This window comes from Dendrobium catenatum, unplaced genomic scaffold (genome assembly GCF_001605985.2).
Source record: "Dendrobium catenatum unplaced genomic scaffold, ASM160598v2 fragScaff_scaffold_167, whole genome shotgun sequence".
In the NCBI taxonomy this organism is placed as follows: domain Eukaryota; kingdom Viridiplantae; phylum Streptophyta; class Magnoliopsida; order Asparagales; family Orchidaceae; genus Dendrobium; species Dendrobium catenatum.
This window is the reverse complement of record NW_021318629.1, coordinates 260,530-276,687: the sequence shown is the minus strand read 5'-3', so window position 1 is coordinate 276,687 and position 16,158 is coordinate 260,530. Positions and strand designations below refer to the sequence as shown.

The 16,158-nt window shown below is 37.5% G+C and overlaps 1 protein-coding gene across 2 annotated transcripts in view; it reads left to right on the top strand.

The window, feature by feature from the left end:
* The window catches only part of LOC110111577 (sodium/hydrogen exchanger 8), a gene marked incomplete at its 3' end in the record, with an annotated part of 81,269 nt that overhangs the window by 13,039 nt on the left and 52,072 nt on the right, over positions 1 to 16,158 (top strand). For both annotated transcript variants that reach the window (XM_020843503.2, XM_020843504.2), the window contains 2 exon segments: positions 14,855 to 14,956; positions 15,034 to 15,151. In XM_020843503.2, coding sequence (XP_020699162.1) covers positions 14,855 to 14,956; positions 15,034 to 15,151 — 220 coding nt within the window.

Here is a 16,158-nt window from a genome sequence, read left to right as displayed (position 1 = left end):
CCTCTATTGGTCCACCACTTAAAAACATCGGATGCTTCATATCTTGGAACAACTTTAAATTTTTATCCATTGGAGAGCGTCCACTACCTCCAACCTAGGTCTGAGTGTTCTTAATCATTTGGGTCATTGCCGTCATCATTTGCGTAAAAGATTTCATAGTAGCATTGATGCTACTACTTGAAGGTTCTGGTACAACTGGTATCTTCCTTCTAATCTCTCTCGTAGTGCTATCAGTGGCATCATTTTCATGATTCATGACTCTGAGATATAACCGATGGAATAAAATTAGTAGTCTATAATACACACCTTATATGTTCTCTAACATATAAAATCATCCTAATGGCTCTTTTATATTGATCAATATTCCTAAACCCTTTGCTCTGATACCACTTTTGTCACGACCCGACCCGATAAGCTCGCATAGGCGAGATGGGAACGGAGGTCGGACGGTAGATTAAAAATGTCAAATCTCTAAAATTATCACCATAACATTTGAAAGAGCTACTAAAACAATAAAATTTAAAACACATAAACATAACCTCAAACAGATTCATATAATTACCTTTTTTTCGGAGCACCTCTCCTACGGTACACTTTACTGCCCCTTCTACTCATTATGATTTAAAATGATTAAACATGAAAATTTTTAACAACTAACAATAAGCCAATGCTTAGTAAGTAAAAAATACTCTAATTTACAGTAATTCAAGGCAAAATGAGTAATATGTTAGATGCCACCTAAATATATCATAAATTTGTTTCATATAAATATAACATTAAACATAAACATAAATAATAAAATCATATCCTTCATATTCATATCAATATTAATCCTTTACCATTTTAACGTGCACGATTACAGCGTCCTAGCTAGTACTATAAGGGGTTAAGCTCTATCAATTCAGCATGCACATACAATCACTAAAAATAACAATCATATCATCTCATTTATATTATATATGAACTTTGTATGATAATGTCATAAAATGTAATATATAAATTGCATAATCAATCATTAAACAAGAGTAATTGAATCGTGATTTAAATTGACTATAAAGATTTTATAAACATGTTTGGTCTTTCAAATCATATAACTTGAGAGAAACAAAATTATCACTATAATAAAGAACCATTAGTACTTACAAGAAATTATGAAATTGATTCTCTTCGCTAGTCCTTCCTTCGAGGTTACTACAAATAACACATATAAGAATTAATTTCTCCTTAAAAATCTACAAAATAAGTTTAAAATAAAATTCTTCTTCTTCTCTTTTTAAACCACTCTAAGTTCTCTCCCTCCCTCTCTAATTTAATACATAAAGCATGCAACAAATTCTAAAATTTTCATATTTTAATCTAATTAAATATTTTATCCAAATTAATCATTTACCCTAACTTAAATTAAATTAAACTAATTTATAATTTCGGTTTTATTAATTTTAAAAATTAGGAAAATATCATTTTGTGAGAAAAACCCAATTTATTCCCTTAGAAACCCTCTTAAGACCTGTTGACCTCTGTGTAAAGCACAAAAGAAACAAAAAGAATCAGATCAAACCTCGTATCCACGAAACCGGCCGAAATCCTGCTGTTCGGCGCCGTCTGCAGCATGTCCCGAAAATCTTGCGCACTTCATGCGTAAATCCCGTGAACTTGCCTTGATCTCACTCCAGCTCCCGTTGTTAAATACCCGACCAAGAGAAGCATTCGGTCTCTCGATCGCTCTTACTCATCTCCTCCACGTGAAAAACGTCACAGACATCTTCTCCTCCAGTGACTCTGACCTCCATTCCGCCTCACACCGACACCTCCACTAGCTCTACCCGACCTCTCGATCCTTCCAACTCCTCCATCCCGCAGAGAGAGAGAGAGAGAGAGAGAGAGAGAGAGAGGAGGGCACCTACCATACATGCTTTTCTTAGCGTGGTGGGAAAGGCCCAGTTTTTCGTAGTTTTCTTCTAAACGGGGGATACGCCGGAAGGCTGCCTAAATTTTGGGTGAGCATAATGCTATATTTGGACCTCATTTGAACTCAAAAGAACAATTTGGGACCTGGACTTGATTGAACACAGAAGAACAACGAAGGACTTGTACTTGTACTTTGGACAAGATCTAAATGACTTAATAAAGAATTGAACCCAAGTAAAATGAAATTGGACTGGATTCAAGCAAGAACTTGATTTGAACATTAAGCCGACAAGGCTTGGACTTGACTTGAACAATTTGAGCAAGGGCATAGAACTTGTACTCGAACAAGAGCAGAGGACTTATGAACAAGGATAGAACTTGATTGAACTTGAAAGAACAATGCAGAAGATCATAAGGAGCTTAAAAATGATCTTAATTTGAATCTTAATAAATGGTAAACTCAAGCTAAATTCAAACAACTTGAAGCTTGATTCGAATTAGATGGCAAAGACTTGCAAATTCAAGTGTTACTTGAACAATCACAAGGTTTTGAATCATATGCGAGAGCATTTGAATCCGAATTTGGACCAAATACAAAGGGCTTTGAGCTCATTTTGAACAAACTTGAATATACAACAAGATTAATAGTCACAAGAAATTGGGCCTTAAATCCAATTGTTCGCGATCATGCCAATGATAGAAGGTGACTCAAAGGAATTCAAATAAATGATAGAAGACTTGAAGCATATGGAATAAGATCTTGGTTCAACGAATGAGCAATCAAAATGAAAAAAGTTCAATGAATAATCTTGAGCATCCAAACAAACATCAATGAATAGAACTTGGATCAGAACTTGGTCTAAGGAATGTGAAACTTTGCTTGAATGCAAAAATTTGAACTTGAACTGAGTCACATTTTTTGGGACTTGAACAAAGAACTACAAGCTCAACTTTCCTACAAGCATCAACAAATAATCATGAGCAATAACCTATGGTGAATAGAATCCCTATATCTCACTCATAAGAGCAAGTGATATGAATTTGATGAGTAAAAGATAGTTACAATGGAGATATTCATAAAAGATTTACATATGAATGTCTCCATTGTCAACAACAATTCAACATGCAAGCAAAGGTACAAACAAGGGTAACACACCGGCAAAGTATACAAGCTCCTACAAGTTAACATATAAAACTCTTCATTCATACGACGATCTTATCTACAAGTAGTGTTGGTGAACACATCACCAGTGTGACAGATTCTCTACATGAATGAGATAGAAGATTGTAGCGGACGTGAACTCTTACTAGCGATGATGGAAGATGTGTCATATGCATAGTAAGGTACATATGTGGGTATGATGAGTAATTAGCAGATAAATGCACTGAACCTCAACAAATCATAGCAATTAATATGCAATATGAGATGTTCACAAGAAGAACACATCATCGACGATAATTCAACATGGGTCAAATACACTGGTTCTCTAATGCAGAAGCGGACGTATAACAAATGCAAATGCTTACGAAAGTTTGTAGAAGACCCGCTTTGCACACAACATGTCATCTACAAGAAGGATACCGGGAGTCTGCCACAAGTGTTAAGATACTAATACAATCTATAATCAGGCAATGGCAAGTAGATGCATCTGTCTCCCACAAGCGGAGGAAATTTGATATACAACAAGTGCAAGTGTCTACGGTCCATTGCAGGGGGCCCATTGTACATTCAACATATGGTTTGCGAGTAAATATAAAAGATCTGCAACACATACAAGCTCTCTACGAATACAGATGTATGTGCCACATGCCACTGATGGGTAGATGCAGAAAGACTTCAGTAAGTGTAGTATCCTGAATTTAATTTCAATCTATAGAGTACATTTACCTGCCTACCTATAGTAGTGGCGGATATACTACACGGGATCAAATACCACAACAAAAATGCATGAAGAATACGACAAGTGTAAGGTCCTACGACCTAAAGCAAGAGATTCGTTAGTGCACTACAATCTACCTACATAAATCATGTAAGTAGTGCATGACAGTCTACCTGTACAAAGCAGCAAATAACTGATCCAAAAGCTGCTTCTATACGGCACCGGATCCGCAACATTCTTGCAAGCGGATAGAAGGCGTCTACAAATACTTTCAAAGTACCCCCGCACGTGCACTATAGTTTGTATACACATAGGTACACTAAAAGGGATAAAAGTAATCATGAAACCCGCATGGGCCCCGGCGAGCGTGTTATTAGTACACACGTGACGTCCAGGGATGCTACGCGGGTTATTAAATCTGAACCCGATCCTTCTAAGCAAGTAGGAGTTGACAAGGTTCAATAAATAATTACAAAATGCCCTCAAACACCCATATGGGCCCCGACGAGCGTGTTATTGGTACACACGTGACGTCTGGGGATGCTGTGAGGGCTAACAAGTGAATTCAAGTTCGAAACCGATCCTTCTATACGGGTCAATAGAAGTCGACTGGGTTCGAACCAACAAACAAATATACGGTTGTGGAGACCGTCATATTTGTCTTAATACATTCATATTAGGCTTTCAAGGCCTATAATAATGAGAATTCACTGTCAAGGGCATAAAACCTATGAAATCCGATCCTCGATCAATAGCTTGGTCGAGTTGACAGGGTTCAATCAACAAAAGAGAAATAACACCAAACACCCCGATGATGGCCATGTTGAATGTTTATCTCAACCGAAGGGGTTCACAAACATTTTCAAATATCTCCCAAATATCCAAATGCCTATCAAAATCCAAAACTCCACAAAAATACCAAAATCCAAAAAAAAAAAAACTCAAATCCAAAAATCCAAAAAATATTTAAAATTTGAAATCCAATCATAAAATGCTTAAAGCAAAATCCATCCGCCCTCCGCAACAGTTTGTCAGGGTAGACAAGTTAAAAACTACTTAAGCTCACATAGAGCCAAATGCCAAGTCGAAAATATTACTAGGATCCATTCTCAAACAATCTCCTGCCAATAAGGACGTGGTACGTGTCCTCTAACAGGCGGTTTGCCGCCAAATGGCACTGCAGGATAAACGGTTATGACCCGGGGCTCTCTGAACCGAGTGGTTTTGCCGCCAAATGGCACCACAGATAGCGGTTATGGCCAAAGTCAAAACGTTCATTTTTGGCATCAAATCCTTGAGATAAGAATCAATAGGATATGATCGATAGGGCACAAAACCCTCTGTTAGCTAAGGTGGATTCAAATTTGTCCCCTTAGGAAAATATTCATCCCAGGTCTATAAGGTCCCCTTGGACGAAGCAACCCATGGCTGCCGACAAGGATCCTTCTGTCAGGTTGGGTTGACTACCTCTTCTGACTAAGTAGACCAGGGACCACGATGGCCCGAGATGACGGAACCATGGGATCTTGATCGGGTCCATCATCCATTCCCCCACCGGCCGCTTTAAGTGCAAGATGGTGAAAATTTCTATTTTAAATATCAGTTTTCTAAATCTCCAAACTCTGCAATTTTTCAACATCAAAATTCAAACCCATTGCTGCTACTATACACCTGATACTACGTATCTATGGATACAACGTATCTGATTGATGACTAGCCTTAATTGAAAGTTCTCTCTCGTAATCGGGAGGGGTAATTAACTATAGGGGCTTGAGCCTATAGGAAACCAGAACTCAGATCATAAAGTCCTCACAAAATGAGGGCGAAATCTCTGGGTAGTGTCTTATCTACAAACCCATCTGCTTTCCAAAATTTACCCTGGAACCTATTCAGTTAAAACTCCCTCGCCGAATAAAAAGAAACGCAGCGGGCGGAGGCCGGGGCCGAATTTTCGGAGCCCACAAGACCCTTATGAATCATATTTGTAAAAGCACTTTCAAAATTTCAATTTGAGGTAAAAACACTAATTTTTCAATTCTAAAAAATTCTTGAAGAAAATTTTGTTTCTTCTGTTAAAACACATTCCTTAATCTTTCCTATTCATTTCATAAAGAAAAATTAGGTTTTTGTCAAACCTAGAAAATTTCTCTTTCTAAAATCTAAGGGAAAAGAGAGAAATTCTTAATTCTAATCATACCTTGACTCTCCCTTTGTCTTTTGCTAAGATTTTCCAACTTTGACCGCCGGAAACCGCCCCCAAAAGCCGTCGCTGAAGCCCTCCGATCGCCTCACCCGTACGCCTCCTCCCTTCAGCTCGTTCGTTCCCTCTCGGTTTGGCCGACTGTGCGAATGGGGGAAGGGGAAATTTCCGCCTCTTATTATTTAGGGAAATAAGGATTGCAAATGACAACGTTGCCATCACTTAAATCATTTTTGATTTAGTACTAACTAAGGGTATTTTGGTTTTTTTTAAACTTCAAAAATTTTTATCTCCCAAAATACACAAAATTAAACATAAGTTATATATATATATCAATTTTCTTAAAATTTTTTAAAATTAGTTCCGTCGAAATCCGTCAACTTTAAATAATAAAAGGGGTATGTTATGTGAAGAATTTTTGGTGCCAAAAAACCTGCGGGTTTCTTGGAAAAGCCTGCGAGCTTGTTCCTTTTCTCTTTTTTTTTGGGAAAGCTTGCGAGCTTGTCTTCTCTTCGTTCTCTCCTTGGGCTTCTTATCTCATTCTTCTCTTCGCAAGTGTCCACCTCATATGTATCTTTCTTCTCGATGAAAGGAAAGCAATTTTAGGTGTTTCTATGTTCTAAATTTGTATGAATTATCTTTATAATATGAAAGTTAAGTTGTTTTATATTTAAATGTTGCTTTTTGTCTGTTTGTGGTGTTTTAAAAGGATGACCTAGCTTTTATGTAATTTTGCAATCTAATTGATTGCATCAACGATCGAGCACTTTCGATTAAGGCTAGTCGTTGAACATATACTTTGTATTTAGCATATAGTAACAACAATTTCAAAGGTAAGATTTAATATTAAATTTAAAAATTTCTCCATCTTGCACTTAAAGTAGATGATGAGGGGAATGATAATGAGCCTGATTAAGGTCCCATGGTTCCGTCATCCCGGGTCATCATGGTCCCTAGTTTGCGTGGTCAGAGGAGGTAGTCGACCCAATCTGACCAAAGGATCCTTGTCGGTAGCCATGATTTGATTCGTACAAGGGTACCTTGTTGACTTGGGATGAATGTTTGTCTAAGAAACAAATTTAAGTCAACCATAGCTTACAGAGGGATTTGTGCCATATCGATTATACCCTATAATTCATTACTCAATGATAAATAGCCATTGAGGAACATAAGAGGTTTTAGTCATGATCGTAATACAATGGAGTCGTTCAACCAAACCACTAGGTCAGAGGGTCGCGGTCATAATCATTAACCATGTGGGGCTGGTCTGGCAAAGCCACAGGTTCTTTGTGGGGTCATCTAGCGAAGCCACTAATTAGATGACCAATCATAACCATATCACGTAGAACCGTCTGAGCAAGCTACAGGTTAAAGTGGAGCCGTACTAGCCAAGCCACCGGTTAGAGGAGAAACGCTACGTCCTTACTGATTTGAGAATGAATCCGAGTGATATTATCGACTGGACATTTGTTCTTTATGAGCTAGAGTTATTTTTTCTTGAGTTCATTGCCCTCATCAAATGATTGCGGAGGGTGGATGAATTTGTTTTAAGTTTAGATGATTAAATTTAATTTTTAAATATTAATATTTTGATAGATAGTGAGCATTAAAATTTGATAGATCTTTAAGAATTGCCTCATCTGGTTGAGATTTACATTCAACACGGCCATCATCGGGGTGATGCTATAATCATTTGAAAATATTTACATTTATAGGAATTTGAGGGCATTTAAAAGAGTAGAGTCTTTTCCGGTTGAGATTATCTTTCAACACTGTTAATTATAATTGGGGATAAATTTTTTAATATTTTTAATTATATGAACATTGTCGACTTTGTTCGTTCGCTAACAAAGAATCTGGTTTGATTATTGATTGTTATGTGAACATTGAAACTGAGTGCTTATATCTTTATGACGAGTTTCATTTAAAGAGCTGTTGAAGGCCTAATATGTACTTTAATATTAAATATCTCAGTAGATTTGTGATTATGCGTCCGTTTGTTAATTCAAGTCATGTCAACTACGGTCCTTTCAATGAGTAGGATGAAACTTGAAAATTTAACCCACACAATTTTCTCAGACCTTAAGATTAAGGGTTAAATGTAGCGATTGGAGCACATGCGGGTATTAAATTCATGCGCACAGTTCTCAAGTTAGTAAGAAGCTTCTCAAAGCGAGCATGTTTCTCGGGGATGTCGCCTGCTTCCCAAGGTTGCTACACGCTCAAAGAGGCGTTGACACGCTTCTCGATGTGTCACATTCAAATTTAGGGAATTTTAATATAATGCATGAGTGGCATTTTAAAATATTTAGATATGATTATTTGTGCAAGTGGTTATCGCTAAAGCTTGCACAAAATTTCATTTGAAGTTCGAGAAAGGCTTTCTGTCTGCTTGTATGAGTGTTGCGGATCTAGTGGCGTGAGAAAACATATTATTTTTTAGTTGTTGCACATAGGAGATATGTTATTTAGTTTATTTTGACTCCTCCATGTTATCACTGAGCACAGCTCGTTGAGGATGTTTTCTCAATAGACATTAGGAGATTGTGTCCTTGCTTCTGAGTGAGTTACATCACTGCTACGAATCTCCTATTGCTACCCATAGGCTAGTTGTGTGCACTAACAATTCCCCGCTCCTGCTCTTAGTAGAATTGTAGTGTTATGCTACGGGTCACTTGTTGCTTCTTGTAGGTAGGCTGTTGTGCAGTGCAAACTTCATCAATATTACCTATGGGCAAGCTATATTCGTTATAAGTCTACTAGTATCATCTGTTGGCGGACTGCTATATGTATAACAAGTCTTCTGTTGTTGCACGTAGGCAAGCTATTGTATGCACTACGAATTCCCTGTTGTTGCTCACAAGTGAACTGTAGTATTCATCAAAGGCCTCTTATTGTTTCTTGTAGGCGGTCTATAGTGCACTCTACATATCTACCTATGCTTGTAGGCAAATTATCACATTAACCATGAGTCCCTTCTCTCTCGTAGGGTTATGCCAGCTGTGAGTTCCCTTTTTTTCTACCCGTAGACTAATGTGAGCATTACAAGTCATCTACTATTGCCATGGGTGGGCTGCATGAATTTCAAGTCCTTTAATGTGGTATGTAAGTGAGCTACTATGTGCTTTAAGAGTTCTTATTCATGCTTTTAAGCAAGTTGCATAATTAATAACAAGTCTCTTTGCTTTTCACCGGTGGGCAGTCTGTTGTCTATATCACAAGTTTAGATTGAGCACGTAGGTGGACTGATATGTTCATTATAGGCATCCTGTATCCTGTCTTCTTCAATAAGTGGGTTCACACTTATTACAAGTATTCTATTCTTGTTCTTACTCATAAGCAGGCTATGGGTGAGCTGCCATTTACATTATATGTTCATTACAAATATCACGTAGCTTATTTGATTTTACAAATTGCATTTAATTTCATTTTAATCTTAGAATATTAATTTAGGTTTGGTTCCCTGTAAGCCTGTTCAGTTTTAATTTTAGTGCATTTTTCATTGCGCAGGTCTTTTAAAATTCTAAGTTCCAATTTTTAGTCAAAATTTTGGCAGCCTCTTGGTGTCTCTCCCGTGTAGGGGGAATTTTGAGAGACTATGCCTTCCCACCATGCTACGAAAAGGTGTTTGGTAGGTGTCGGGTGACATCGTGATCGATATTTTCAATCCACCACGCTACGAAAAGCGTCTCGAGATACCTGCATGAAAGCTCTCAAATTTCCCTGCAGGCATAGAAGCACGTATACGGGTACTTAGTAGTGTCCCTGCCACGCTACGAAAAGCATGTACAGGGCCTACCTGCTTTGCCGCTTATGTCACCTTCGAACTTCCTCCAGCTATGCTCCGAAAAGCACGTGCAGGGGGTTGCTCATTGCACCGTAAACTTCGAGAATAAAATTTATGTTTTAAGGTTTAGCGAGCATCATACCTTGACGAGCGAGGCAATGACGACGACGAGGTAGAAGGCACTACACAATCTTTCTTTCTCTCTTCCTTTTTTTTAAGTGATACGAATCATAATATGGAGGGAAAGAGAGAGGAGATGACTGTAGACTCTTTGTTAGATATAAAATGGAAAGTTTGGTTGCTATTTTGGCTGATTATAGAGGTAGGAGAGTTTGTTGATGTGTGCTGCTTAATGAATGGGGAGAAAGAGGTGTTTGTTGTTGGCTGTTTTGGGCCTTTAAGAGGTGTGTGAGTGGGTTGGAGTTTGATTTAAGCTAACTGGAAGAGGTATGGAGGTGGAATGGGCTTGTTATTGGAGTTGCTGGAAGGGAGAATAGGAGGCTGTTGAGGTATTTTGGGCTAGGAATTGAAGTGGGATTTATGTAGTAGGTAATGTGAAGTGTAGTGGGCTGCTTGGCTAGTGGTGTAGGAGTTGGATTGAAGTGGTTGCAAGTGAAGATGGGCTGATTTAGGTTGTTGGGTAGATGTAGGAAAACTGTTGTGAGTGGGCGAGATGAGTTTGGGCTACGGGTGATTAGGTAGGAGGAGAGGAGGGCTTTGTTGGGCTTGAGAGGGGTTGTAGGTGGGCTGTTTGGGATGAACTGAGTGAGGAGGATGTTTTGTGGGCTGCAGTTTGGAAATGTGGAGGAAGAGTTGAGGTGTGGGCTAATCTTAAGTGGCTGGTTCTGGAGTGCAAACCAAGGGAGGAAAAGCTGTAGGTGGCTGCAAGGGAAGAGGAGTTGCTGTGGAGGCCGTGGAGTAGAGGTGTTAGTATTATAAAGGACGGACGGGCTGCTGGTCTGGGAGAGGAGGAGCTGGTTACGTGAACAGATACGGGAGGGAGGCCGGCCTGGGTCAATTAGAGAGCAGGAAAAGTGTTGTAGCAGGTTGGAGAGGGGAGCAGCAGCTGCATGGGAGATTTCAGCCTGTTGCTGGGAGCTATTCAGGCGGGTAGAGAGGAGTAGGCTGGGAGAAGTGGAGGCTTCACGGCAGCAGATGGACTTCGTTTTGCAGGGGGATCAGGTGGTGATGAGTTTGAATGGAGGGCTTGCCGCAGTGGAGAGGAAATGAGATTTAGTTTAGGATTTTTCTCTTTTTTTATTATATCTTTTCTGTTCTTTGACAGGATAAAGCAGTTAGGATGGAAAAAAATCGTGGGTTGAAGCAGAATTAGGTGGGTTTTGTGGCTGCTGAGGGCAGGATATGGGGATGGGGCAGCAGAATTTTGAGTCGTCGCCCAATCCCTCGTTATTTGTTCATCTCGATTTGCATGGCTTCATCTCAAAACTCGTATCAATTTTGTATTTTCATTTTGGCAAGGAACCATACAATATTGTAGGTCATTTATAGGTATTCTTGACATTCCAGACACAACGACGAAGTCCATTTTTGCAAGTGAGCGATGTTCGAGCAATGTTGCATAATGTTTGTCCGTATTTTGTCTATTTCGATCAGCTTTGCTTGATTTGAGTGCAAGAGGTCCCTGCTTCGACGTCCTGATCATATCGACGTAGTCCATTTGACCATCGGAGATCGTTTGGGTGTTTTTGCTAGCGTCGCGCCTGCTAACATTTGTCGATAATTCACACCTTTGCTTGCATTGACCATGACACATATGAAGGTCAACTCAATGAAGGGTAGAAAATGTGCTTGTTGGATGTAAATAAGATTTGTGTAAGAGGATTTTGGAGAAAAATGGGTATAATTGCTAATACATTGGTAGAAATTATTCAAAATGATTTGCGAAGGATATGTTTAACACTTAAAATAACATTCAACAATAACAATTAAAAAAATAGGATTTATAATCCGGACCCCAAAATAATTGGGATATGCCTTATGGTAACGATGCTTGTGTATTAGAAAGGGGAAGGGGTAGAGTAAGGTATCTTGTCTAGAAGTTGTGCATAAAATTTTTCAAAATACTTAACACCTAGTGTAGGTCTTAATTGGAATAAACAAAAATGGGGATTCATAAAGTCGAGCCTACTTAATTGTGTTCACGCTACTATATGTTACTCATGCGTATTTATTATGTTTTATATAAGAATTTTAGTTCATCATTTTGACTCATCATCTTGCGCTTCCAATAACTAATTATTTTAGATAATAGATAAAGGAAAGTAATTACTAAAGTGAATAAAAGACGACGTCTTCCACCATTACATGAACATAACTTCCCTTGGTGTTGTTAATTGCACTTGCATTGCACTTGAACAAATCCTATGTCCGACTAGAGTCCAATTCCCCCTTCAAAAAAAAAAAAAAAAAAAAAAAAAAAAAGGCCAAATTAAAAAAATAAAAAATTTTTGCATCTATCATATTATTCAGTTTCCTTGTTTACTGTAGTTTAGAATTGTGTATTGCTTACTGAGCTTTAGCTTAATGTTAGTTGTTAACATTTTCAGGTGAGCTTAATTTTATTCAATGAGTAGAAGGGGCGGCATTGTTTATCGTAGGGCAGGAGCTCCGGAAGAAAGGTAAGGACGAAGAATATGTTTGCTTATATGTTTATGTGATTTCAAACTTTATTGTTATAGTGGCTCTTTCAAAATTTATTGGAGATTTATTTAGGGAATTGATAGATTTAGGAATTTAGATACTTGACCTACCGTCCGACCTCTGTTCCCGCCTCGCCTACGCGAGCTAACCGGGCCGGGTCGTGACAGGAATAGTGTCTCAAATAACTATACTAAATAGTTAACAAGCCCAATGAACGCAATGATTGAACCTGGCCAATGCAGATATTTAATTGAACCAGAGAATCATAATAGTACAGAACATCTCTCGTTCTCATGGACTCAAAAGCATGTTTATCAAATAATAAAAAATGTATCATCATCCTCAATTATTCACTAGGCTTCAAGTTGGGGGCCATAAATGTAAGCTTTCCCTGGATATTTTCACCTGTTTAATAGATATGTATATCTTTAATAGATAGCTTCATAGCCCTATCTTTGGCATTGTCTATAATGTCCTATCTATAATGTCCTAGAATCTAATGAAAGATTTTAACCTATGCTACCCACAGGCTTCTCAACCCCCCCAATGATACTCTTACCTAGCCATCTAATCATCCGATAAATAAAATACAATATCAGAAGATACAAGGCTTCTCTTCAGATTTTCCTTTCACCCATAATTCCAAAATAATAGCCCAAAATACATTAATAACAACAAACTGCCTAAATATATTTTTAACTAACAAAATAATATGTACCTTACAGACTCAAAACTCCTGCTCCCTATCAAAAATAACCTACTTTGCATGGTCCTTCCCTTTTCCTGAAATATTTTAAGGAATAGTATGAGTACAAAACTCAATAGACCAACCTTTCTTCATAACATAATTCAATTTATAACTTATAATTGAAATAAGAAAGACAAAAAAGACTTTGCATTTTTATTCTAATTAATACTCGAAAAGGATTTATAAGTTATAGAGTGTGGCAGCGGAATGAGTTAAACTCACATGCTAATATGGATGCAAAAATGTACATGTATTAATGCCTACTTATAACTCCCATTTCATCACATTCTACTTGCTTAGGCAGGTGCAGAGCAAAACCAGAACATAGAAGAATATTTTCAAAACAGAGCTATTGCAGAGCCATAACATAATATAGTACAAAGTAGATGTACATATGCATTGGGCTTAACCACATAATTTCATTGTGCACTTTCCATTCCATCAAAGAGCTTCAAAATATCATGAAAGGCACAAGGATGCATATTTAGTGTATAACTAAAGAATTAAAACACGATGTATTCAATGTCTAATTTTACAAGAATTACCAAAAATTTCAGATGCTTACTCAAAATTTTTGGAATATTACAAATTTCACAGAGCGATGTAACATATCAATTTAACATATTTTGTCAACTACACTGAGGTTTAGAAATGATCCATGTATCCAAAATTCTCAGAAATTCATACAGGGCAAACCAATTGGTGGATATTTGCATTCTTATAGTCAATTTGTTCAGAACAAAGTGTAGGGTATTACACTAAAATTTGTGTGTTGTTGTTATTTTTTTTTTCACATATAAGAAAAAAAACACATTTTTAAGCCTATCTTTTAATTGAAACACCAAAATTGAAATCAGATATAGAGCGTAGCTTGCTCACATTGAGCCAGACAATTTCCTTAATTAGATTGATAGACGTTTTTTGGGTTATGGGCTTCTGGATTCCAAACATTCTCCCATTCTTTTTCTCTCCTCTTTTTCTTCTGTTCCTCTTTTCCGACAAGGATGGTTGGGGGTGATGGATTTAGCAAATGGAGTAAGATATTTCTTATTTTAAAAACACTCATTTTGACCCTCAAGACTGTAGCGTTGCCCTGAATATTCCAGATTCTCGCAGAATCTCACAAACAAAGATCTTGACTCTACGGTGGCGTCACCCAACGCTACAACACCTTCCTAAAAGCAGCTCTCAAACAGAGAGATCAATGCCGCAACGCCAATGTTCCTAGCACCGCATTTTAGCGAATTGAGTTTCTCTATCCCAAGTCAAAATTTTGGACTTATCTAGGGTCAATCTAGTACCATATGACTTAAAATAAAGTATCAAACTCCGAGTAAGTCAATTACCTGAATTCAAGGACAGTGGGTGTTACGTTGTCTTTCTTGAAAAGTGTTTTTTGTTTTTAATATTTTAATTTTACAATTCCTTGTAATTTACATTCTTTGTACTCATTTTATTATCTTGATATAATATTATGCTTTATTTAAAAAGTTGTCTATATCTCGTTGTTATTGACATCTTTATCATACTGAAATCTTTGTAATCTAATGGTGCAATTGATCTTTAGGCATGAAAGACATGTCTTGTCTATCTATTTTGACATGATGATTTTGTCATAATAAATCTCAGATTTTCTTGAAATGCATGCACGATTCATTATCACCTTGCAGGACTGCGATTGTTGTGTATCAGTTGTTCTACAAGATGGTGCTTGGGAAGAGCTTCAATTTTGGAGAAATTATTCAGTTCTTATCACGTGTTTCACTTGGAGCGTGTGTATTCTTTTCTTACCTATTATTTATTGTTCTGTCATAGATGATTCTTATCATCAAAGCCTCTTAATGTTCAGTGTAGCTCTTGGACTAGCTTTCGGAATAGCATCTATACTCTGGCTTGGGTTCATCTTCAATGATGCAGTCATCGAGATTGCTTTAACTCTGGCAATCAGCTACATCACGTTTTACACTGTAAGTTTTTTGTGGAAAAATTGGCTTTATTTTCTTGTACTCCTGTTCATGATGTGTTGGAGTCTTTCTTAGTGTTCATGATGTGTTGGAGCCTTTCTTGGTAATAATCTCCTTCAACTATCTTCTTGTAATCAAGATTCCTATCTGAGATTTTTGTTAATTAAATGTTCGTGTGGTCTTATTTATGCATTCCTTGCAGAATTTTTACTATTTTTACTCCATATCTAACTTTTTGTATTAGTACTGTTGGAGAATTTTTGTATTCTCAAACGGATTGCATATTTTATAATCGAGTACGGCATAAGAATATGATATATTACCCCGAAGGGTAAAAATACCATTTCCTTATGGACTCAATAATAAAATTTACAATTATTAACAGAGATTCCCCCACTCGATGTTTGGTCGAATGGGGTTTATTTATTTCTGGGGTACAGACATCCCATAGGGGCAAGCCCCTATGATTAATTACATCCCAAGCTTTAGTGCTTGAGAAAACTTTTGATTAAACTAGTGATTTTGCTTTTCTTGGAAGTCATTTTAGACATTGGCTAAAGTTTGCTTTTTGAAATCCATAAAAGTCTTGCTTAAAGGTTTTAGCCCTTTAGAATTTCAAGGAAGAGGCTGATCAACTTAGAATCATATTTTTGGAATGAGAGCCAAGGGAGGCGAAGTAGGAGCACTTGATTCTGAGGGAATCTCAGAGGTGCTCAAACTATCCTATGTTGGGCTTTACATTTTAGCAATCTAATTTTGGTTTAAGTTGATATTTTATTAGAAAGTTGGAGCTTACATTCCAACAACATATGTTGAAGGAATTGCCCGAAAGGTGAGGGCTTATAGGATGATTTGGAATCAACCAATGCCTCGGACGCTAAAACTAAGGTGAGAACTACTGATAGGTAGTACCTCGAACCTAAATCTAACGAGTGCAAAGGGGCTTACAGACTACACCTCACAAGAGGTATAGCATGCCCGACCTCTGGATTTATTGTCCCGCCTGGAAG